The sequence below is a fragment of the Physella acuta genome, unplaced genomic scaffold (assembly GCF_028476545.2).
Source record: "Physella acuta isolate Inbredline_101_S28 unplaced genomic scaffold, ASM2847654v3 ptg000917l, whole genome shotgun sequence".
Taxonomy (NCBI): domain Eukaryota; kingdom Metazoa; phylum Mollusca; class Gastropoda; family Physidae; genus Physella; species Physella acuta.
Genome location: NW_026732434.1, coordinates 315,847 through 340,840, shown reverse-complemented (window position 1 = coordinate 340,840; position 24,994 = coordinate 315,847). Strand labels below are relative to the sequence as shown.

Genomic DNA, 24,994 nt, shown 5'->3' with positions numbered 1-24,994 from the left:
CCCCCCCCCCCCTCCCCTTCGTAACGTTATAATTTATGGATGACACCCACATTTTAAAAATTAAATTAAAGCCTATAATTTTTTTTCCAATTTTAAAAAATTTGATACAGTGTTACTTATTTCTAAATGTAAGGCTAGTAGATCTAGATCTAGATCTTCTAGATCTAGACCTTGTAGGATTCCAGAAGTCTATCTAGAAATCTAGAACTAAAAATTAAAAAAGAAAGCCGAAACTAAAGGAACAAACTTTGCGCGGGACGAAATTTCAACCTATTTTTAGATCTAGATCTTATATAATATATTTAAATATATAGAGATTATATAATAAAAATATAAGTAGGCTATAAAAATTAATAAATATAAGATCTAGATCTAGATCTATGCATTTTAGATCTAGAGGTCTATACATCCAGAATCTAGATTTAAGTAATAATAGATCTAGATATAGATATAGCTAGATCAAGCTAGATCTAGATCTATAATAAGTAATAACTAACTAATAACTATAATCAATCTAGATCTAGATCTAGAGAAAGATAGATCTAGACAATCTCTAGATCTTATAGTATTTTGCACATTAATTTTTAAAGTGTTAGTCTGTAGTCTGTTAGTCACTGTGTTAGTCGTTAGTGTAACTAACTGTTAGTTACTAGTCTAGATCTAAGTTAGTTAGTGGTATAACTTAAAATTTAAAATAATAACTACTAGATCTAGATCTAGAATACTAAAGCTATAACCATAACAGTATAACTAGATCTATCGGTAGATTAGATTTAAGATCAGTTATAATGAATTATAAAGGTTAGAATCTTTCTAGAATCTAGACTAGTCTAGAATAGTCTAGATCGATTATAGATTCTATCTAGATCTAGATATAGTACTAGTGACGTCCCTTGATCTAGATTTTCTAAATAGATCTATCTATACTATATATCTAATATAGAATCTATAGTCTATAGATGTATATTGTATAGAATAGAGAGTACCAGTGGCAGTAATGTAGATCTAATAAATATTAAATAAATAATAATAGGCGGCCTATAGGTCTAGATCTAATATGTATTATATAAGATAACAGTAACACACTACAAGTTATATATATAGTATTAAAATTGTAGGCCCCTATAGGCTATATTCTATATATTATTATATAATAGGCCTATATGCCTAATATATATTTTGGGGGCCTAGGCCTATATATATATATATATATATATATATATATATATATATATATAGCCTATATATATATATATATATATATATATATATATATATATATATATATACAAGCGGACCCGCGACGTAGCATACGCTACTATCTAGTTGTTTTATTTTCTACTTATAAACAATTCATAAATTGTGAATTCGACACTACCCCACCCCCTGCCTACCCCACCCCACCCCGCCCAGTGAAAGCAGCCCTTTACAGACGACAATGAAAATAACAAGCAGAACTTATTATCTCCCCTTAGTTTCAAATAGTTTAAAAACTAAATTATCTGCCCCCAATAGCCGTCTCTTCTTATTCGAACTGGCTCTACTACTGTAAACATTCGGAGTGAACCATAGCTCACCTGACAGGTGGGGTTGAGGGTGGTGGATAAGCTGCGTGGTGTCTTGTATGGTCCCCATGATGAAGAGAATTATATATATAGATATATATAGGCCTATATATTATATATTATATTATATTATATATATATATATATATATATATATATATATATATATATATATATATATATATATATATAATTACGGCATATAGATCTACACTACATAATTATAGATTAGATCTATATAAAGCAAAGATCTCTTTTGAATCTGTCGGTCCATGGGGTAAATGAAGTAGAGTTCATCTGTTTCTATTACCTTGGCATATGAAGGGATAGTGTGCTCATCACTATGCCCAGCAGCCTTTACTTTCCCTAATGATGTGAGCCAGGCACCCAACGTAGCGTAGGTGTGTGGACTCAGGGTCATTCTATGGATTTGAAAACCCGGATTTAAACTCGAGACTTCTAGCTTACCAGTTGCATACTCTGCCATTTAACCACACCGTCCCACATAGATCTAGTATAGCATTACAATAGGCAAAGAAATAGCCATAGGCCTTAAGTTAAATTTAAATATTAGGCCTAATCATTAATAACGATTAATAATAGACTATATCCAGATCTACCTAGCCTTCCTCCAAATTGCAGTTATAAAATTACTATTTTAAAACATTGAGTTTATTCTAACATTTTGGGTCCATGTGGGTCTATGCGGATATGATGTGTGCATATTTGTAGATATACTTCATTATGTTGATTACTTATTAACTAAACAGAAAATAATTTTTATATTTAAGAAAACATTTATAAACCTAATACGATAACTTTTTTTTTAAATTGCAGAATCTCTAATATAGAAAAAACATTTTATTGTAATAGTTTGCAAAATGCCAGAAGGACCAGAGTTATTCTTGTCAAGTTTGTTTGTAAACAGAATTTGCAAAGATATCATTTTTGGTGGAAAAGTGGTGAAAAACCCTATACATAAATGTCAAGATATAGAATGGGATGAGCCTCAATACTCAATTAGTGCAGAATCTAAAGGGAAAGAACTAATGCTGCATCTAAAAGCTTTGAATCCAGCTGAAAAAAACTCAATGAAAAATAAAAAGCAGCCTGCAAACTCTTCAAAAATTAATGGGAAATCATTGAGTATCCAGTTTTCATTTGGTATGAGTGGAAAATTTGAATTTACCCCAGCAGATCAATTGCTTAAGCATTCCCATTTAAGTTTTTTTACAAAGACTGAGCCCAAAATGGCTTTGAGTTTTGTGGATTATCGTAGATTTGGTAAATGGAGACCAGAAGCTTCTTGGACGTCTGCTAGAGGACCGTGCGTGATTCAAGAATATGAGGATTTTGTGTAAGTAGAAAATCACAACATTTAGTAATATGTTGATAGGGTGTGAACAATGCTGACATATAAATGATATACAAGTATATATCTTCTTACGTTTTTTTATGACTTTTTCATTATCAGTGGTGTTTTTTTCAGTACCATTACTTTAATTTTTTTTCCAGGACCAATATTGTAAACAACCTAAATGATGCAGCTTTTAACAAACCAATATGTGAAGCAATGCTTAACCAGAAATATTTTAATGGCATTGGGAATTATCTGAGAGCAGAAATATTGTACAGGTTAGTTCTGTTAAAACTTCATTTCTAAAACTTACATCACATCATAGAATTTGTTAGGGGTTGTATATAATGTTTTATTAGTAGACCAGCTTCCCTATTTCTTACTTCATAGATTTCTAAATCTAGATAAAAATATTATTTTAACAAAAATGGTATTAAAATGTATCAATTTTTTAACTGTCAGATGCAAAATTCCTCCTTTTGAAAGAGCCAGTTCAGTGTTAAAACTTCAAACAGATGATGAAATTAAACCAGAGGAGGTAAGTTATGTAATGCTTTATATGCAAAAATTAGAAACTGTGGCAGTTTATTATTTCTTTCTCTGTTATTAAGTGTGTTATGTATTTGTCATTTAATATCTTATACAATTTCATTACACTATCATTAGCTATTTCATTGTGTTTCAACTTTTAAGTCATGTAATAAAAATTATAATTATATTTTTTGTTACACACAATTTCAATATGTTCTTTGCTTTTCTTTTTCAACATCTACCCCTTTAAGATCATGATTGTTACATGTATGAGTTTAAATCTATGATGCATGAGTTAATAATTGAAGCAGCCAGAAGAATATACTATAATGAGTGTCTGAAATGTATGAATAAAATTTCCCTTACTTATCTCTAAAGACAAAAGGTGGCAAAAAGCCAAAGGCTAAGAGACAACCCAAAACAGAGATTTCAGCAAATAACACTAATGGCATTACAAGTGAAATGACAGATGTTGATAATTCAAAGAAAGAGATTAAACAGGAGGAAGCTGAACAAGCTTTGAATGAAAATAAAGTATCTGCGTCTGGCAAGCTGACAGCTCAAGCACAAGAACTGCTTAGACTGTGTCATACAATCCCATTAGAAGTTGTTCAGTTAGGTATAGATTTATGCAAATTGTATAAATATTTTCTTTAAGTCCAAGGTTTTAAAGAAATTTTGTACTAGAAATTGCTTGTAAAGTAAATAATCCTCTTTAGACCAGGCAATGTATTGGGCAGATGAAGGGAAGTGTGGTCAGCACCCTGCCTAGCCGGGTTTACTTTCCCTAATGTGAATTAGGTACCCATCAGAGCTGGGTGAACTCAGGGATAACTCAGGGATATTCTACTGACTTGAACCCAGATTCAGAGAAATTGCTTGTAGTAACACTTTTAATTTAAAAATCTGGTTAGATATTATTTGATGAAAAACAAAAATTTATCTTGTTTGCTAGGTTCATAGGATCAACACAGTATATATTGTCTAAAATGTTTACTATAATCAACACAGTACACATTGTCTCACTCATTTTGTTTGCTACTATCAACATAGTATCATCATATTATTCCATTATGTTGAAGACACATGGGGCAGATGAAGTAGAGTTCTTTTGTTTCCTTTACCTTGCTCAAAAGGGGATAGTGTAGTCAGCACTATGCCCAGCCACCTTTGTTTCCCTGGTGTGAGTCAGATACCAATCAGAGCTGGGCTGACTCATCGACGTACTATAGACTTGAGCCAAGGATCCAAAACTCAAAACTTCTGGGAAAGCAGTCGTATGCTCTAATATTCAACCACCTGTCCCACAACAAAGTATACCTAGTCTAAAATGGCATCTTGTTTGGTAGAATCAGCACAGTATACATTATATGACTGAAATCGTATCTTGTTTACTAGGGTCAACAAAGTATACCTTGTCTGAAATGTATGTCAAGGGAGAAGAAAATGGAGAACAAGGCTTTGATGATTGGCTCCAGTGCTACTACCAGCCAGGCATGAAGAACATGGTGGACCACAATAAAAGAACTATGTGGTTTAGTGGACCAGCAGGACCCTTGGCTCCCCCAGGTAGTTTTAAATTGTGTTATGAATTAATACCTCATTCTAAAGTGTAACTTTATTTTAATTTTTAAAAATTGTTGTGTGTATAGGATTTTAATATCTTTTCAATAAATAAGTCAATTATTTTCATTTAGTCCTAGACTGAGTTAAAAACCTACATGTCTATTTTGCATTTGTTGTATAGGCTTCTGACTTCATTATTTAAATTTTTATCATTTCATTTTTTTAAATTGTTGTGTAGGGTTTTAATATCTTTTCAATAATAAGTAAATTATTTTCATTTAGTCCTATAATGAGTTAAAAATCTACATGTCTATTGTATATTTTACATTTGTTGTATAGGCTTCTGACATCATTATTTAAATTTTTATCATTTCATAATAATCTCTAAATAGAGAGCAAGTCTAGAGCTTTGTTAAAATCACTGAAACCAGTAAAGGCTGCAGACAATAAAGAATCAGACAAGGTTTGGACTTATTTTTTTTATGTTACATTACATTTCTTCTATACTATAACATGCCTCAGTTTATGAAGATATGGGTGAAATTATGTAACAGTATCAGTAAACAAAAATTGATTCACTACTTTATTAATCTGTCTCAAACTCAAGCAGTATAGAAGAAATTTACAACTCCATTATGATGGTGTCATTAGTCTGTTTTTACAATACTATATGTAGAAATGAATCCTATATTAAAAACCAGTCTATTTATTTCAGGCAAATAATAAGAAAAAATCATCAAAAAAGAAAGGTGTCAAACCAAGCGAAACTGTAGAGAAACATGATCCTGAAAACAGTGATCTTGATGATAACAAAGATGATGCTCTGTCTACAAAAACTGAAACAACTGATGAAGCTGATCACAGCACTAGGAAATCTACGAGAAAAAGAAAATCAGAAAATTCAAAAAAGGGAGGAAACTCTGAAATTACCACTAAAAAATCCAAGTATTTTAACAATGGTAGAAGTGATGTTCAGATCTCCAAAAACAGCAGGAGGACAAGAAGGTCAGTAGAGTTGGAGGTGAATAGTGAAGATGTTATTGAGCTCAAGAAAACTGTGTTGAGAAGGAAAAAATCTGAATTACAAAACAAGAAAAATACAAACAAAAGAGCAAGCAAAAAAAGAGCTTGATGAAAAAAAAAAAAGGTTCAGATAGAGGCATTATGTTACTGCATTTATTGTATGATGAACAAACCATAAATATATATACATTGTTAAATGTTACTTCAAAAGATATATATACAATAAATATATTTTTTTAATTCTTTTGATATTATTTCTTAAGAAAACATGGTTCTGTATTTGTAGATGAAAGGAGTTTAACAATTCTTTTTTCTTAAACAGAAAATTATTAAACAGAACAATGAATACAATTTTTCTTACCATAAGATGAATTTTTTTATATTAATAAAACAACACAATTTACATACTGTAGTCAGATACCTTGAAAAAAAAACACATGTTTATTCAATAGAAGCTTTGTCAGATAAATTTCAAATGATGTAAACTATCTTACTGCATGAAAACCAATTTCCCTCTTAAAATGTGTAAAAGAAGCATTAAAACATCATAGCTTGCTTCTTGGTTTTTTTAGTTCAAATTTAAAGAACAAATAACTTAAAACATTATACATATTATTCACACATCAGTAGTGAAAATGTACTGCACTCAATATGCAAATAAGGGTATGGTGGAAGCTCTATATACCACAAAGAGCAAAGAGGGCTAAGTCAAAGTCAAGTGAGTCACTATGCACCTACATAAGCAGATTACATACTGTTTGTAAAAACTATTTAATAGTTTAAGGATAAATTATTTACACAGAAATGCTGGAGGCTTATAATTGTGTTTAACCACAATCTACTGAAACTAAAAAAAAAAACACTAATATATTTATGTAAGAAAATTATTTTAAAAAATCAATATAGGGTGAGGCTAATATTTTTTTTAAAAATGCATAATAATTGAATGCAGTCCAAACAGGGAGGTGCTGACTAGTGCTGTGTGGAGCATTAAACAAAGAAGAAGGTGGCAACTTTTCTTAAAAAATAAATAAACAAAAGAAATTTAAACATTTCAGTGATATATACATGTTAGTATTGTTAGCTACAATACACATTTGGAATTCTGCAGGAAAAATTATAACTTATTGAAGTAGAAATACTGCATGTATTATGCAAGATTTGGTGCAATAGTTTCAATAAGTAGTTAAGTACGTATCACATGGTCTACAAAACTAAAAAGAACAACCCTAACCAACTACATAATAGGTTTGTGACAGTGTGTCTTCTTCATTATGAAACATCAAACTTGTATATGGGTGATAAATCAATAATTGAAATATTTGAGAAATGGCATTATTAAAATAAAATAAGTTAGAGCTAGATGAGTTTTAACTTTAACTGTCAGTCATATAAAGTCAAACACAAAATGTTAACTGAACATTTCAGTAGTTAGCTAATTTAATTTTACTTAATTTTACATTGTTTGAAAAAAAAAAAGAATGTTGATAGGTCAAATTTACTGAAATAAAAATTTCATTGTTTTAATGTTCAATTTTTGATCAATGGAACTTAAAATATGTCATTGTAAATCAAATCTTTAGTTAAGCTAAACACATGTTTTGAGTATCTCAGTACCTGTAACATAATATCCAAGAGTCAAGTTTCTGGATGAGATAATGAAAATTAAATGTTTACCCATTTAGGAAGGACAAAAACAGTTAATTTGAATATCTTTATATTAATAGAAAAAAAAAAGCAAATCCGTCATATTAAAACAATATCATTTTAACTGTATGTATAAATTCTGTCCATGAACATTTTTTGTACTATAGTATAAAATAAAGTATGGGAAAGGTGCCAAAAGTTTAGCTAAATGGAGGCATGATAACAAAGTTTAGAAACCTCTGATAAAGCAATAGAATTTACGTATCAGCCAATGACTGCTGTAAAACTCTGACTGTGTGTCCTTCTATCGCAGCAACACCTTCACACTCATTCAACGTTGGTATTGTTAGAGCTTGCTGTTCCTCCATTTTCAGGCACATTATTTTAATTTTCCAATGGTCTGGTACCACAGGGTCTCGAACTAATCCAAAACTTTGCTGAAAGACACCAATGCAGTTGTTGGTTAGGTGTAAAGTCCCACAGACTAGAATAAGCTTCAAGCCGTGGGGATCTGTCTTAACTTGCACTCCTTCGGCACTCAGGTTAGGGGAAAATATTAGAGACTGCTGTTGTGGAAACTGAAGCAAGCGCTGGCTAACTTGAACATTACCCTCTATCTGGTCTTCAACTTTGGAGGAAGCTGTGTTCATGATGAGAAACAGCTGGGCGTTACTCCAAAAGTGGTGTGGCCCAAAATCTTGTGGTGGTTTATTAAGAAAAGGGTTGCACGAGTTGAGCATGTCGTAAAACCATGAAACAAACGCTTGCGCACTTGACTGCTCATCAGATCTTAGGCTGGCGGAGCTAGACTCGGGGCTGGTTGAATAATTCATGTTCAGATTGATTGTTATGCTTGTTGGACTATAATTGTAAACAGGTTTTTGCTCTTGTTGAATCTAGAAAGAAAACATAGCAACAAAGTGTTATCCAAATAAAACAATAAATTGGAAATTGTAGTAAAGCAACCTTTAAAACCTATTGCTCTGTAGGGCATATGAAGTAGTAATCAGTTTCTTGGAGAAGGGTATTTGTAGGGAATACATGGTCAACCAGCTGTTTTACTGTCTTTGACTCCCTTCAGAACTATATTAATTCAAATGTATCAACAGAAATGAGTCTATCAATGAACCTTGGACTTTTCTGGTGATCAGTTGTGTACTCTACTGTGTGACTATTTAAATGAAATTAATCTATATATATAATTCTCTTCTGGGAGCCGCTAGAAAACAAGCTGCAAATGCGCCTAGAAAACAAGCTGTAAACGCGCTCCCTACCTCCCCACCCCTATATGGTTTTAGTGAGCTGTGTTCACTCTAAATGTTTACAAGCAGAGCCAACGATTTTAAAAGTGGGGGGGGGGGGGGGAGGAAGAGTGGGGGGGGGGGGTTATGGTCCTTAACGAGCTACTTATAGTGTTTTAAAGAAATATTTTCAGTGGCAGCGTTGGTACTGTCGAATTCACAAATGTTGAATTACTGAAAAGTAGAAAAAACAACAACTAAATAGCGGCGTATGTTATGCCGCGGGCCGGCTCGTACATCATAATTATATTTATTTTAAATGTTTGGGTGTTTAAAATAAATAACAATTATTTTTTTTTTATGCATGACATGCACAAAGTGAAATAGTATTCATAGAAAATATTACCTTCGGCGGTTGATGTGGCTTTATATCTGTTTGCCAATATCCTATAATGTCAGAAGCTATTTTGTCCTTTTCAGCATTTCGAGTGATAGGGTATCCATTCTGATACAGATATTTTAATAGAATTTCCTTGCTTATTTTTCTGCGTTTGAAAAACTCCTGCAGTGTTTCAGTATATGCTAAAATAGCTTTCTCAGCCTCTGAAACAAATTTTTGGTTCAGTTAATTTACACAGTACTTTTTATTTTCAAGCAGACACAAACTACTGTAACACAACAGCTTCAATCTGCCTTAAAAGTGAAGATAAGGATATAGACTTGCCATATAATACTTATAGAACTGCATAAGCATCAAGTCTATAAATGTGCCCACCTGTTAAGTTCAAAACAGTGATACTAGTAATACAATTTGACAATATGTAACGTGCCTCCAATTGTGATATATAGTGTCCAATTTATCCTTAGCTTTAAACCTAAAAGATGACCCTTGTTCTTGTTTTGTGATATAGTTCTAGCTACACAAAGAAATTTAATTACAATAACTTCTCAATAAGGTAATATAGACAATTTACATTTAATTATAAATGATTCTTATAAAAATGCTAGTAAGACTACCAACTTATTTATCTTGCATGTATCAATATCTGGCAATGGTTAGTAGCAACGCTATCAAAAACATTGCTTTGATATGTCGTGCAGCATTTTTACAAGTACAATATAAAGTTGGGTAAACTTACCACTGCGGTCAGTTACATCAACGCTACGATTAGTTGAAGTCTGAGCCAAGGACATGATGTCTTCATCACTAACCAATTCCAGGATTGACATGCAATGCATTTTTTCCTTTTCCGTTAACATTTTCTCAATATAGAACTACATATATATCTGTTGATGTGCTGAAAGTAAATAGGCTTCTTATAATAGCAGTAAGGCCAATAGATCAGATACAGAAATTTTTAACTAGGGGTGGGGGAATAGACCTTATGTACAAATCCCAGTGTTTAATCAAATACAAATTTAAGTTAACAAATTAAATATAATTTCATTCTACTTGTCATGAAAAACCTTAATAAATTGTGGTGCTTGTTTTGATTTTTCTTTATTTAAATTCTCAGGTATTTTTCTATAACATCAGCCTAGAACTAGAATTAGCCTAAGTGAGGAGTGAAATTGTTGGGTTAAGAATAAGAAATATGCTGTTTTTTTTTTTGCATTTCACTTCTTAAAAATGATAATTAACAACAGTCAAATCTCCTCCTATGAAATAAGGTTAAATATTGTCCCAGAATGAAACTTTAAAGCCTCACCATACGAAGTTTGGATTTTTGTGATGATTAGTGATGGGAGGGATAAAAATCAACAGCTGAGAAAAAGGAAAGTCAAACAGAAGCAGGTAGCAGTTACAGAAAACTATGTAGTATTTAAATGTAGCTAATTTTGCCGGCAAAAAGACATTGCAAATATTCACTTACATCCTCACCACTCTTATCATTTTTAGCAAACCAAACTAATATGTACATCATATTCTTCTTTAAAAATATGTGTTACTGAAATTCTCCTACTCTCATTCCTCCCCCCCCCCCCCCCCCCAAAGTTTCCCTCGCCCCTCTTTTGCATGTGACAACATTCATGGACAACCTAATCTTGGTCATTTTATCAATGCAAAAATTAACAAAAGTTTTTCCAAAACTTATCAGCACCTAAATTGTAAAGTAAAAGGCTCGGCAAAAGAAACAAGAGAGTATTGGTATTACCAACAGTAATGGACTCTTCAGAAAATAGCTCAATATCTGCATGTTGGGTTGTTAAATAAGGAATTGTTATTTTAGGTTGAGTGTTATGGTCAGAAGTTAGGGTGAGGTTAGGAGGGCTAGGACATAGATCCCTCTACTAATTTACTAATGACTATAGAATTTTAACTAGGACTATACTTTATTACTAGGTAGATCTAGATTCAACTTAGGGTTATTTAATGTTTAGGATACGTGAAAAAATTAATTTAAAAATCCCCTTATTGGACATTACCGAGCTGAAGAGAATCCTTCCATAAAAATTGTTGACATGGATAAAAAATTTGCTTTTTAAATTTTTCAATCAAAGTGACTGTAAAAATAATAAAAATAAAAGCCTAAGCCTGAAAATAATTTAAAAATTTAATATTTTTAGAATCCATTTAATAGTAGTTGCAAATCCAGAGAACTTTAAAATAGTTGTTTGAGTTTAAGGCTATGTTTCTATTTAGCAAGCCTAATTTATAAGTTTCACTTTCGTAAGACAAGTATTGATTGGCTCTACAGGAATTTGATGATCGATATTCTCATTATTTTGACAGCCCCACATCAGTTATTATCACATTACTAGCCTCGGCTGATTTTATGAACCTAAAACAATAGATTACCAATTATAATAATAGTTAGACCTGCCCGATACTTTTACTTTATAACTTTAGTAAAGTCTAGTATAGTTAAGTATAGTCCTAATTACTAAAAAAAAAGTAAAGTTTCCCTTTCAAACCTGACGGTCTATGGGGCAAGTGAAGTAGAGTTCACTTGTTTCTAATTACTAATTAATAGTAATTAGTGATTAGTTTATGTTTCTTGACCTCAATTCAATCAATCAATTAACAATTCAATTTAGTTAAATACCAGTAGGCCTAATCTAATACTCATTTAAAAAGATTCGATTGGTTTGTCATTATCGGACACTTATATAGTATAACATTGGTAAAACTCCAGATTAGCGTATTTTATTCCATGATTCATGTTCACCTCCAGTTAAGCGTATTTTATTACAAACACAACCAAAACACACAAAACCATTAGGAAAACAATAGGCCTATTTCTTTAGGAATTTTTGTTTTAGTTTTTTATAATAACAATTTACTTTTGTCAAAATGTGAGAAAATTCCAAATTTGGAATATTGAATGTGCACTATTTAGATCTAGATTTAGCTTTTTTTTACTCTTGAAAATATGTTTGTGTCAGTTAAGATTTTCATGAGTACGCAACTCATAATTGCAAGGCTTTTAAGTTTGTATTGTTACGCATGGTACTATAAATAAACTTATATGAACTCACAATGACCCCATAACTTAGGCCACCACAATTTCAAATAGCAATTGCCCAAGCTATGATGTATGAAAGTCAATGAATGTGAACTCATGGTGAACCCTTGATGATATGATATAGGGATTTTTCTACCGCTGACGATCGCACACTATTTAATTGGAAATGTAATGCTTATAGATCTATATAATGTTTGGTAATCTCACGATATAGCGTCGGAAATTATCAGGTAATGTTTGTTGAGCTTTGTTAACAATTATTGTAAACCATAGTTTATTTGATTGTTGAAATAAAAATTAAGTCAAGTGCATTTTAAATTAATGGCTTAACTTAATTTAAAGTTTAATAGACAGAAAATTAGCAACAATTAGAAAACACAGAAGAAAAAAATTGCAGAAGATTTGCGACAACTAGATCTAGATCTAGTAAAATAAGACAATTAGATTTCCTAAAGTTAAAAGTAGTAAGAAGAACTAGAACAATGTTTAGTAGGAGCAATAATTAGCACCTACACTTAAAATAATCAGAAATACAAAATAATTAGCAAAACAGTATTTAAAATGCAACTAAAATAAATCTATGCAAATTTGTAAACATTATGTATTAAAAATAACATGGCGCCAAATAAATGATGGTTTACAGTATTTCCGGTGGTTTCTGGAACTGCTAGACAGACAACACCATGGTTTTACTGTTTTTGACTGCTGTACAATTCCGGAATAATATATGAAGCTATATCGTGATATAACCTAATGTTTATACATTTTGTAATTAAAACACATTCATAAAAAAAAAGTAGATCTAGGAGATCTAGATCTAACTAATTACTATTACTAACTGGTAACTAGTACTACTAGTAAAAAAAACTGGTAGGCTAATTTTTTAAATTAGGAGTCATCCTAAGACCTAATCATACACTATTACTAATCATCCTAATTTACGTAATTTTACGTACCCAAAACGATAGATTACCGTGGTGACTAATCCTAGGGGCTAGGACCTAGCCTAGTGTTAAGCAGAGTTAAGCTTAGTCTTAGTCATCTTAGTCCTTAGTGTTGTTGTTAGGTCAGGTGTGTTTGAGTTTTCTTAATGTTTTTGAGTTTTTGTGCGTTTCGGTTGTCACAACCGTTGTGTTTTTATATTATTATTATATTATAATAAAATACGCTAAACCGGAGGCGAACGTGAAGCGGCGAGTATAATACGCTAAAATGGAGTTTTACCAACAACATTAACAACACATACAGTACAAAATAACTGCACTTAATGTCTTAACACGACAAAATTAATTAAATTATTAATGTTTCCCTACTTTCAGGCTCTGTTTATAAACGGTAATTCCCAAACTTTTAGGAAATGTATGTAAAACTGTTTTCACGACTGAAGAGGAACATAGATCTAGTTACCAAGTATTGACGTTTACAATATTTCAACCCTATAAAAAACTAAAATTACTATGTAGCCTTATGGTTATATTGTATAGGCCTATTATAATTTATTAATATATATCAGTAGCGTACGCAGGGGGGGAGCAGGGGGAGCGGCCGCTCCCCCTCTGGCCATTTTCAGCAAAGTGGCGCCTTTTTGGAAACTTTTTAAACAATATTTGTTAAAAAAAATATTTTTGGTCGGCACATCTATGTAAATCACAAGATTTCTTTTCATGCAGCAATTAAGCATTATTGCAATAGTCTAGTAGTGTCTACGTTTACAACACGTATTAACAGCTGCATCAGTTTGCCATTCTAAAAATAACCATTACGATGCATTCCAATTTTTAAAAAACCTCTACGAGTAGTACCACTTGGCAAGAGGGGTGTTAAGTTTAAGGCAACTGTATAATGTATTTGCTTACGAATAATTGAATTAGAAAATGTTATACATAAAACTTCACACATAATTACTTTATATATACAGTTTGAATCGTGTGATTAATTTTTTAAAAGATTACAATACAGAAACAAATACAACTGATGTGGCACATCTATTTAAATTTACTTATGGGCGAACTGCGTAGCGGTGGGGAAAAATTTTGACAAGTTCAACACGTCATCACGATGAAGTAGTAGTATTCTTACAGTTTGGGCGATAATGATTACGATTACAAATTATATGAAACAGTTACATCCCCACTCCCCCATGGACCCCTCTGTAAAAAAAAATATTGTCATAATACCACTGCTACTTATTTAAATCTATTTCTGTAATATATATTTGTGTAATATATATTTGTGTAATATATATGTATGTTTAGAACAGTCATCTAAAAACTGACGCTATTTTCACTCTGAGTTGGTTATCTTCCCCCCCCCCCCCCACCCCCCAACACACACACACCTCACCACCACAATTGTGTAGAGCAACATTAATGTCACACCTGGATTGGATACGCTGGATTGGATAATTGACCTAAAGTGAACGGACAGTGGTGAATGAAGTTGAACACCCTTCCCCCCCCCCCCCAACGCACCCCGAACTGATCTGTTAAGTACATGTAGAAAAACGCTCAATGATGTACCAAAGTACCATGTCGCCAGGAAATTAGCTTTTTAAACGTAAAACTCTGTGAATATTTTTTTTTGCAATTTCCAGTAAAGAGGTGTGTGATCAATACAGTGATCTAACCCATACCTATCACTATGTTAAAAACTGATCTTTAAAGAACACAATGAAGCAGTAGTTAATTAAAAATATAATATTTGAACTAAGAGACCGATATTTAGTTAACTGTAGGCTGTTATTCCGAATGTTGTCTATTATATCAAAAAGCGTGGTTTTATACCAACTCTGATTTTAAGGACTTTCATTATGGTGTAATCCTTTAGCATTTATGATGAAGATATATTAGATTATGATTATAGACAAAAACGTTTTGTAAACTCGAATAATGTTAAACAATTTCATTATATTCTAAAATAATTATTTATTTGTTTTGACATTTATAATTAGATGTGTAGATATATACTTATTTATATTAAGAGAGTGATTATTTCCCCTATTTCACTTGTCTCAAATATTTTCCCAGGAATTATTATGTAAGAAATTTTTTGTACAAGAATTACAAAACAGATTGTGTTAGGTTCATTGTTTTTGGTTGTAGTGTGTGTATATTTGGTTTTTCGTTTTGTTTAGATTGATACCACTTTTGTTTTGTCGGCCTACATTGTGTGTTTTTTCTTATTTCTTCTGAGTGCTACTTTCAATTTATTTTACATCATAGCGCAGTAATGACATACAGCGAGTAATTATATATATATATATATATATATATATATATATATATATATATATATATATATATATATATATATATATATATATATATATATATATATATATATACATACATATATATATATGTAATACACGTACAGAGTACGTGTTAAAAATTCGGCGCCTTTTTTGGCTCTTTTCGCTCCCCCTACAACGAAAACCTGGATACGCCTCTGATATATATATATATATATATATATATATATATATATATATATATATATATATATATATATATATATATATATCTAGAAATCAAACTCGATCGTTAGAAAAATGTCGCTACTCTTACGCATTTTAAAATATTTTTTTAAAATCCCCAATCCTGTGCCGCCGGCAAATGTATATGTATAGATCTAGATCTTCTAGAGGTAAAATGTATTTTGAAAATCATACGTCATGTTAACCCAATTAAGTTCATAATTTAAAAATTGTTTTAAAAAAAATTGTAATTGGTGGAGGGGTCTTGCTAAAGTAAAGTGTGCCATCATGTGTGACATGGAGGGGGTTGTCAAAAAAGAGGGACGATATTTATAGACGACCCCTTATTTAACATTATGAATGTTAATATTATAAATAAAAGCAATGTTATAGGCAAATGCCATAGATAAAAGAATGTAATAGATCAAGATCTATAAGCGTTGCTATCTATTTTTAAATTTAGAGACCATAATTTTAATTAGGCCTAATAATAGATCTAGAACTTAACTAGTGGCTATACTAATCTAGTGTAGACGGGCAAGCGTGATAATAAAACGTTAATTACTTATACCTAAATAAAATCAATTTAATATTTTAGCGGATTTTTTTGTGTAAACTTAAAATCTAGTATTAGTTCAGTACAGTATTTACAAATTTATTATTTCGGTATTTTTGTGGTTAAACTGGACCTTAGCGATAACCCAAAGGTCAAGGTTAAAATGGCGATGGAAAAAATGAAACTAGAAGTTTGGAGAGGAGACTGGGGATTGCCTTCTATTGATCCAAATTGTCTTGCAGTTCTGGTATGCGCAAGATTTTAATTTTAAATGTTTAGCCTATGAAAAAATCTAATTAGATCTAACGGCTTCCACTTAGATCTACACCTTGATACTATCTTCACTAATATAAAAGTCGCATGTCGACCTCAAAGAAAGACAGACTCAGGGAGTCAGACGTCTCGCACTTTGTCACATTTGACTTTCTTTACTTTAATACTTACTTAACTTTCTTTACATTTAATAACTTTTATCTTTTCACTTAAACTTTTTGTTTTAAACTTTTTACATCTTTTTGCTTTTCAGATTCCGTTGTCTAGGCTGGGTTAGGCCTGGTCATATAGATCTAGTTCATAGTTGTTATGTTACACAAGTACTAACTAAGCCATAACTTAATAACTTAAATAACTTACCTTAGGCTTAGCCAGTTGATAAAATTTCATAAAATGCGAGACATACCTGGATAATATCCAGACTAATTAGTAATTCTGCAGGTATCATATCCAGTGGATATGATACCTGCTGAATTACTAATTTTTGTTTCATTATTTTCATCCTTTTTTTTAGATATAGACATGGCCTAAACCAACCCTAGTTCTACCATATGCCTAACTCTAATTTCTAACAATAAAACCAGTTGACATTACAATTGTGATGGGGGGAATGTATGCGTGATATATGATGACTACTTCTATTACTAACACTACAACTATAAACGTGATCAGGACGGGAACACTCTTATTTTCCAACGACACTAATGATTCAACAAATTCGATCATAAAATATAATTAACTTTATTATCAACTACTAATACTGGCTCTTGTATGTAGTCTACATTTATTTTATAGAATGACAATACTTAACAACAGGCCTACTTTTTTGTAAAAATATCATTAAATATGTTATCATATAGGCTTTCCTGAATTATAGCAGAAAATTTCAGACTGTTATTAAATTACATTAAAGTAACATTTGTATAGAAAATTAAAATAGACTACATTTTTACAAAATGAAAAACGAACACATTTTAAATGCAGTATTAATTTCAGGTTGTTTCAAACTAGGTGGTTTTCAAAGTGGTCACAATAGAAAGAAGTTGTTCAATCATCAACACAATAAAAAATAAGTTGTTCAATCATAGACAACTTTCTGATGCAGTAAAATTGGAACATCAAATTCATTAGACTTTAAATACTTTTGCAGCTGTGTGACTACATTATAACAAAACAAACTTAACTAAAGTGTTCAAAAATGTAAACCTGCATCTAAGTTCATGTAAATGATCAACATGTTGGAATTCAAGTGCTGTAAAATTTTTGCAGATATCAATTGAGTGGGGGTAAATGCGCTAAAAAATTGTCACGTGATTTGCTGTTCACTCTCCCATCTCACATTTCACCGCCTCGCTGTTTCACATCTTTGCATTTACCCAAACTCTTCTTGCACCAACAACAAAGTTTAAAAAAAAATATAATCAACAAAGAAGTAATCATAATTGACCTACAATTTCTTTTATCTTTCAGGCTTACTGCAAATTCTCTGGTGTCCCCATTGAAATTGTAAAGACAGGAAATCCTTGGCGTTCACCAACAGGTATTTTAAGTTAGATGTAACTTCTTTACTTTTATGGTACTTTTATATTTTGTACTTTATACATAATCAAAAATCTCTTTGTGCTTATAATAGTGGATTCTGTTTAATTTTAAAACAAGGTACAAGACTATTAGTATAATTATATTCATTCTTTGAAGATTTGTGTATTTAGAATTGTATTACATAATTTTGCTTTGAGTTAGCTAGATCTAGTTGTTTTAGCTAAGGGTATGGCTCCTCCATATTAAGTTGAACCAAACAAATTAATGTACAATTACTGTAAACTTTAATTATTTAGACTTATAGATTAAAATAAATTGTTCTAATTCTAAACTCAGCAAATTGATTACCTTATTCCGACAATAAAATTAGAAGTAATGTATAAAATATAAATCTCTAATTTGCTCAAGCAAAAAAATCTCACAAAAAAACAGTTCAACTTGGCAATTGAAAAAACATTTTACATGAAGATGAACATAAAATATTTAAACAAATTTTTTTTTAACAGGAAATTTTCCTATCTTACGTCACAAAAATGCTACATACAGTAGAGTCTCAGACATATTTGCTTATTTACGAAAACAAGTAAGTCTTTATTGTATCCTAAGTCATTGTGCCCATATTTTAAAAAGCTGTAAATATCATTTTAACATGTCAGAGAAAGAATGTGATCCATTTATTATCTACAGAACTGGGGAAGTGATTTTCAACTGACAACAAAAGACAGTGCTGATGTTGTGGCATTTTCAGCTATGCTTGAGGAGAAGTTACTTCCTGCATTGGTAATATGAGACTGTAATGTATAGCTTAGTTATGTCCAACAGTGTATAATGTTATCATTATTTATCTTTATTTTGATCTGTTTTAGCTTATTTATGCTCATATTTTATTTTATACTATTTTGTTTAGTTTTTAATTACCTGTCACTGAATTTATTCACAACATTGCATTCATTTTTAAAAATTTCACACATTTACTTATTCTTAGATTATTTATATTATATAATTATCTTTTTTACCTTTTACTTTGAGTAAGAAAATTATTTCTGGTGAATATATTTATTTGTAAACACTTAGTTCACATTTTTAAATTCTGTCAGTTGCATTTGTGGTGGATGGATGACAAGACTTACATTGATATCACTAGACCCTGGTATACAAAGGCTATACCATTTCCTTTGAGTTTATTTCTGCCTGCAAGAAGGCAGAAGAAAGCTGAGGTTAGAGTACAGCTGACAAAGGGAGGTGACCACATTACTGATGCAGAAACTGAATCGAAGGTAAGTCTGGAAGGTTTACTAAAAACAGGACTCTTTTTATCTTCTCGTATATACGAAGTATAGAGAAAGTCTTGTAATCGTGCGGAAAAAAAAATCGAGATTTTTACAAATCTCGACGTTTTACATCTCACTGATACGGAAAAACATAATTTTGCAATCTTGTCCATATGTCTGTGTGTGTGTGTGTAAACACGATAACTTGAGTACCATTACAGCTAGGTTGATGAAATTTCATATATAAGTATTTTATCAAAATCGTAGATCCGTATCAACTTTTGAGCGATTTCCGATAACCGGAAGTGGTACTTTTCCTACTTTGAAATTTTCAAAAGCCTATAACTTGAGTACTATTTCAGATAGATAAACGAAATTTCACATGTAGGTAAAAGATCTAATTCTCTACCTTCTGTTAAATTTTGAGTAATTTCCGTTGACCGGAAGTAGTAATTTACGCTACTTCCGATTTCAAAAAAACTAATGTAAATTTTTAAAGTACTAATAATATTGCGCACTATTATGCACTTTTTTATTTAGAGTTCACTTGGTGTGCAATTCTTTTGTCTACAAGATTTTATTCTATTTTTAAAACTTTAAGTACTTAAAATGTATTAAAAATCATGTCTATAGCCAGAGTTCCCATCCCCTGTTATTTTATATAAAAATATTCGAGAAAGTTTAGGGGAGATCACTCCCCGTTTATTTACTTACTTTTCATGTTCATTGTTATAATTAAGTTAGGATTGCTGATAGTAAACTTTTAGAGTTCTTATCATGATTTCTAAGTTTGAATATTTTGAAGGTATAAGGAATGAAATAAAAAATCTGAATTCTACTTGCATATTTTATGGGGGAAAAAAAGTAAAACACACTTTCTGACCAGATAGTGGGACATGAGATAGAGTTAACACAGTTTCTCTAACATGGGCAAATTAAAGGTTAGCGGTCAGCTCTTTGTTCAACCTTTACTTTGCCTTGTCTCTACTCAAGTACCCTTTACCCTTAATTGCTGAGTGGGCTAGGGGATGTCACAGATTCTAGCTGATAGACTGAACTCAAAACATTTTGATTATGTAATTGTGCACTCTACCTCTCAATCTTACCATCTTCAATATTTTAATGGGCTCATTTGTATGATTTTCTTCTGAAATATTGTTAGCAAAGTTTACAAGTAAATGAGCAATAAGTATATTTCCATTTCTCACTACAGGTTTACAAAGAGGCAAAAGAATGTTTGAATCTGTTGTCTTACAAACTTGGTGATAAAAATTATATGTTTGGAAACCAGTAAGTTTCTTATTTTTATTTTAAAAAGACCATTGTCTTAATATTTTTTTAATGTCATTGTTTTGTTTTTAAAAATAACATTTGTGTTATTGTTTAAAATTTGTTTTGAAAATGGTTTCTGGCTTCAACAGGCCATCCTCGTTAGATGCACTAGTCTTTGGCTACCTCATACCGCTGTTGAAAGCCCCTCTGCCTAGCAACCCTTTACAGAATCATCTCCAGCAGTGCACAAATATCTCACAGTTGTGCAACAACATTCTCACACTCTACTTTCCCTCTGATATTCAGGGTAAGCCTGGTGGTCACCAGTCTCTGCATGATAGGTATCCTAAAAGAAGATACTGTATATAGATTAAACCATGAAAAAAAATACACAATAATAATGTAAAAAAAAAGTTTTTGTAGATTAAAGTAGTAAAAACATGAAAAAATATTTCAGTTGGAGAAACTTAATCTATTTAGATTGAAGCTAGTAAAATGTTTTTTAAAAACGCAGGTGTGAAATTGTAATCAAGACATATTCTTTTTTTTCTACAACTTATACAAACAAAAAAATAATTTAAAATAGGTTATTTCTTTTTAACATATTGTAACAGGCAAAAAAAAAATGTTTTTTTTTGTCGATTTTTTAGAATTGGAAGAAAAAAAGAAACAAGAAGAAGAGAAACGCAAGGCTCGGGGCAGTAGATCAGATCTGTCAGAGTTCCCCAATAGGCGCAGGAACATGATCCTAGCTGGTATATTTGCTCTCATTTCCATGTTTGGTTATGCTGTGGCCACTGGCTTGATCCAAGTCCAGATCACTGACAAGGACTCTGGTCCAGTAGGGAGGAAAGAGATGCCCATTCCCACAACAGTAAGTCACAGCCCACGATATGTCTCACAGAATGTTTTGTTGGAGGAGCCAGAGGAAGTATCTTAAATTCTATTTGGACATTTGACAGCTGATTTTATTTTAAATTTTAAAAATTTATTTATTTCATTCCCCTTGACTAACAGTTTGAAGAAATGTGTTTTACAAAAAAATCAACCAATTATAATCAAATATGAAAACTTCTCCCTTCATTTCCTGAGATAACTCAACACAGATCAGTGTAAAACTGCCTTATTTTTTTTTAATAAATAAAGCAAATTCTTAAGAATTAATTTTAGTCGATAATTGTTGAAATAATTGCATCGATCTTAAAATATAGGTTAAATATTTTTTTTTTGCATTGTGTAATGTGATTAAACTACTAATTGACAGTGGGTAGCTTTATATCTCTACTGTATTTATAGTTTTGTATATGGAGCATTTATATATTTCCACATGTACATAATAATTCTGCACTGTATAGTTTTATCTTTAAACAAACTATTGATGTTGCTAGAGCTTGCCAAATTAGCCTAAGACAAGGCCAGGGAGGTTAAGTGGTACTATAGTCCATGTTGCTTTAATGCTTGAACTAGAGCTACTTGTAGTTTAAAATCTTGATCAGATGTATTGAACAAATGTTGTTTTTTTTCTTCTAAAGATTGATTCTTCCTAGCTACAAACTAAGAGTTTTAAATACTTAGATACAACGAAATAGACTGACAGTCATTCTTACACCATTAACTAGACTATCAGTTATTTAGGACAGAACTAGATTGACAATTTTTTAATGCATTTAACAAAATTACAGTTTAGTAGATTGACACAATATTTGTTACTGATGTTCCTTAATGTTTAACAGTTTGAAAGGAGAAAAATTTTATATAAATTCCACGGTGAAATAGCATGACATGACTCAGACATCTACCTTCTACATGTTTGTTGTTATGGATCAGATTTTTCATTTGTAGTTTGAGATGAAATTTTTATAAAGTGGATTCATAAATTTGTTATGATCAAATACTGTTCCTAATAATAATTAGTAAATAGTAACGTAACTACTTTTCTCCATGTACATGAATTTTTAAAGCATTTCTTCACTCAGGATGATCATCTTGTTTAATTCCTCATCAAAATTGTTCTTAAATTACTGTCTTCCTATGTGAAGTATTTAATAGCTGTCAGATGGAAGCCAATTTTTTAACACCACACTTGTGTAGAAAAGTGGTAAAGCTATACAACAGAGCAGTGGTATTGAATTTTGGTTAAATATTTTAACTGTACTGTGTCTTTCAGAAAACCACAAAACAAAGTTTGTTTCTGAGGGGGGTTTTAAAGTTATTTTTATCTGACTTAAACAGTACCTGACAGAAGTAATACAATTATTGTACCACTGTCCCACTGTTATTTTGAACATTTATCTTTGTTGAAAGTCCTCCAAAGTTATAATAAAATTATTTTAATATTTAAAAACTCATCTTTATGTAATATGTCTGCAATTTTATTTTTGAAATGATGCACAAAATTGTGTTTGTATTTATATGATTAGATCTTCCATTTCTGTTTTGTTTTCTTTCTCTTTATTTTGATTGCATCATTTCCAGAAGGTTGTGTTAATAATATAACAATGTGCATTCACATTTTCTAGTTGTTCATTTACAGTTGTTTTAAGTGAACCATTTTAACAAAATTTTGCTGCCAAGTTAATTTTAAAACAGTTGAAAGGAACAAATTTTACGCACGAAATAAATTGCTTTCTCTTTTCCTAGTTGAAAGCAACACTATGTATATTTATGTTCTAAATGCTTTTATTTATTTGGGTTTTTTTTTTATTTGAACATCCAAAAACAAGTTACATAAAGCAGGACAATAATTTTTGTATGGTTTATTCACAAGTTAATAATGTTTTGCAATTTAAAATAATTTTTAACACATACACCTACCACCTCTACTGCATTAGAGTGCTATTTCATGTGAGAAAAAGTGTACATATGAAATAAAACAGGTCAGTTGTATCACAAATGTGCTTGGTTAGTATCATTACCCTGGGCATGGCACTATCAAAATCATTTCCCTGGTGAATCTAATAGAATAATGAACCTGGATATGATACAGTAGTGTCTTGTAGACATTTTATGAGGCCTAATAAAATCTCTCAATAAATCTTATTGTCAGTTAACTAAACTGTAAATTGTTGCTAAAAAGATGGAAGTGATTTCCCTTGAAGGCGGCGTAATTTTGGCGATGCGTTCACTAGAATGGATCTTTTATAAAGCTCCCAATTCACTTTGTGCTGTGGAGTAAGGTTCAATATGTACAAGTTAATTTGACACACACATGCTCCATATCTTAGTTAACTGTAGCCAATCTATTTGAAGGTTTCTTGTTATCTGTCTCTATTTTTTTACTAAAGAATTTAACATGTAGAAATATTTCATCATAAGATGATCCTTTTAAAACTTGTAACATATTTAAATACTCGCCAAAAATTAAACTATAGTAAATATTTAATTTACATAACAGAAATTTAAAAATATTTTTTTCATTGATAAAGTTGTAAATAAGGAGTTTCTCCAACAGTGTGTCCAGTAACTGAATACTTTGTGAGTTCCTGGTAATTAGAATTACCTGTAAACTCTCCTGAAGGGTGGCCTCATTGGGGTAGGGCTGTACAATTTCAGAAAATCTTTTCTTGACCTTGTCATTGGCATGCTTCATGAAAAACCCCTTGGAAAGCATAATGCACTCAGCCCCCAAACTAACCTGGAGGTACACCAAAAAACATCACCTGTCTCAATCTAGAAAAAACACCTGTCTCTGATATAAAACAACTGGCCTACGTATAATGAAGATCTGATATTTGTGGCTAGTAGACCTAATTGTCCTCAATAATAATTTGTCAAATGTTTCTGTGATTGTTCTTAAATAAAATTTATTCATAATAGTCTGGACTTTGGCTGTTTTTTTAAAGATTTTGTCTGTTATTGTGTCTTGATAGTGATATGATTCACTTAATAAACTAACACTGGTGGAATCTGTGTCCAAGTTGCTGTTAAAGTTTACTCTGTCAAGACCCTGTATAGATGGAGAAAACTATGTAACGGTTTTATTATAAGTAAAGCTAGGAAATTTCATCCTTCTGTTGTACAAACAACAATTTTATAAATATCCGATTTAAGCATTGTCATATTTAATACCGATTGCATTAAAGTGACATAATTGAAACCATAGTTTTCTCCCTTTAAAAAGTCCTTTTTATTTATTTTTTATCTACCCAGGTATTACTATTAGTGGAAATTGAAATTAGAATACCTAATGTGACACGTTTATTAAATTA

General features: G+C 31.1%; 4 protein-coding genes across 5 annotated transcripts in view; 2 read left to right on the top strand and 2 right to left on the bottom strand.

The window, feature by feature from the left end:
• The first annotated feature begins 346 nt into the window (after nucleotides 1-346).
• LOC131953358 (endonuclease 8-like 1) lies at nucleotides 347-6,232 on the top strand. Of its 2 annotated transcripts, none has more exons than XM_059316515.1 (8): nucleotides 347-399; nucleotides 2,403-2,922; nucleotides 3,081-3,200; nucleotides 3,385-3,460; nucleotides 3,832-4,072; nucleotides 4,852-5,022; nucleotides 5,412-5,482; nucleotides 5,735-6,232. In XM_059316515.1, exons 2-8 carry the CDS (start codon nucleotides 2,447-2,449, stop codon nucleotides 6,149-6,151), a joined length of 1,572 nt encoding a protein of 523 aa, XP_059172498.1. In that variant the 5' UTR covers nucleotides 347-399; nucleotides 2,403-2,446; the 3' UTR covers nucleotides 6,152-6,232. The 2 variants fall into 2 exon arrangements, with proteins under 2 accessions (XP_059172498.1, XP_059172497.1); XM_059316514.1 differs by having other exon boundaries at nucleotides 353-426.
• Nucleotides 6,233-6,297: 65 nt separating this feature from the next.
• LOC131953360 (uncharacterized protein C3orf38 homolog) lies at nucleotides 6,298-13,765 on the bottom strand. The gene is made up of 4 exons (XM_059316516.1): nucleotides 13,711-13,765; nucleotides 10,070-10,228; nucleotides 9,337-9,533; nucleotides 6,298-8,585 (listed from the first exon to the last, which is right to left on the bottom strand). Exons 2-4 carry the CDS (start codon nucleotides 10,188-10,190, stop codon nucleotides 7,947-7,949), a joined length of 957 nt encoding a protein of 318 aa, XP_059172499.1. The 5' UTR covers nucleotides 10,191-10,228; nucleotides 13,711-13,765; the 3' UTR covers nucleotides 6,298-7,946.
• Nucleotides 13,766-16,562: 2,797 nt separating this feature from the next.
• On the top strand, nucleotides 16,563-22,003 carry LOC131953349 (metaxin-1). The gene is made up of 8 exons (XM_059316501.1): nucleotides 16,563-16,675; nucleotides 18,172-18,241; nucleotides 18,750-18,826; nucleotides 18,931-19,023; nucleotides 19,341-19,520; nucleotides 20,728-20,804; nucleotides 20,936-21,093; nucleotides 21,437-22,003. The coding sequence occupies exons 1-8, from the start codon at nucleotides 16,592-16,594 to the stop codon at nucleotides 21,724-21,726; spliced, it is 1,029 nt and encodes a 342-aa protein (XP_059172484.1). The 5' UTR covers nucleotides 16,563-16,591; the 3' UTR covers nucleotides 21,727-22,003.
• A 1,826-nt stretch (nucleotides 22,004-23,829) lies between these two features.
• The window catches only part of LOC131953345 (cyclic nucleotide-binding domain-containing protein 2), a 29,707-nt gene continuing 28,542 nt past the window's right edge, over nucleotides 23,830-24,994 (bottom strand). Inside the window, exons 16-18 of the mRNA XM_059316496.1 lie at nucleotides 24,674-24,732; nucleotides 24,286-24,421; nucleotides 23,830-23,950 (exon numbers count right to left, since the gene is read on the bottom strand). Of these exons, the coding sequence (XP_059172479.1) occupies nucleotides 23,855-23,950; nucleotides 24,286-24,421; nucleotides 24,674-24,732 (291 nt within the window). The 3' untranslated portion in view covers nucleotides 23,830-23,854. The remainder of the gene's footprint in view (nucleotides 23,951-24,285; nucleotides 24,422-24,673; nucleotides 24,733-24,994) is intronic.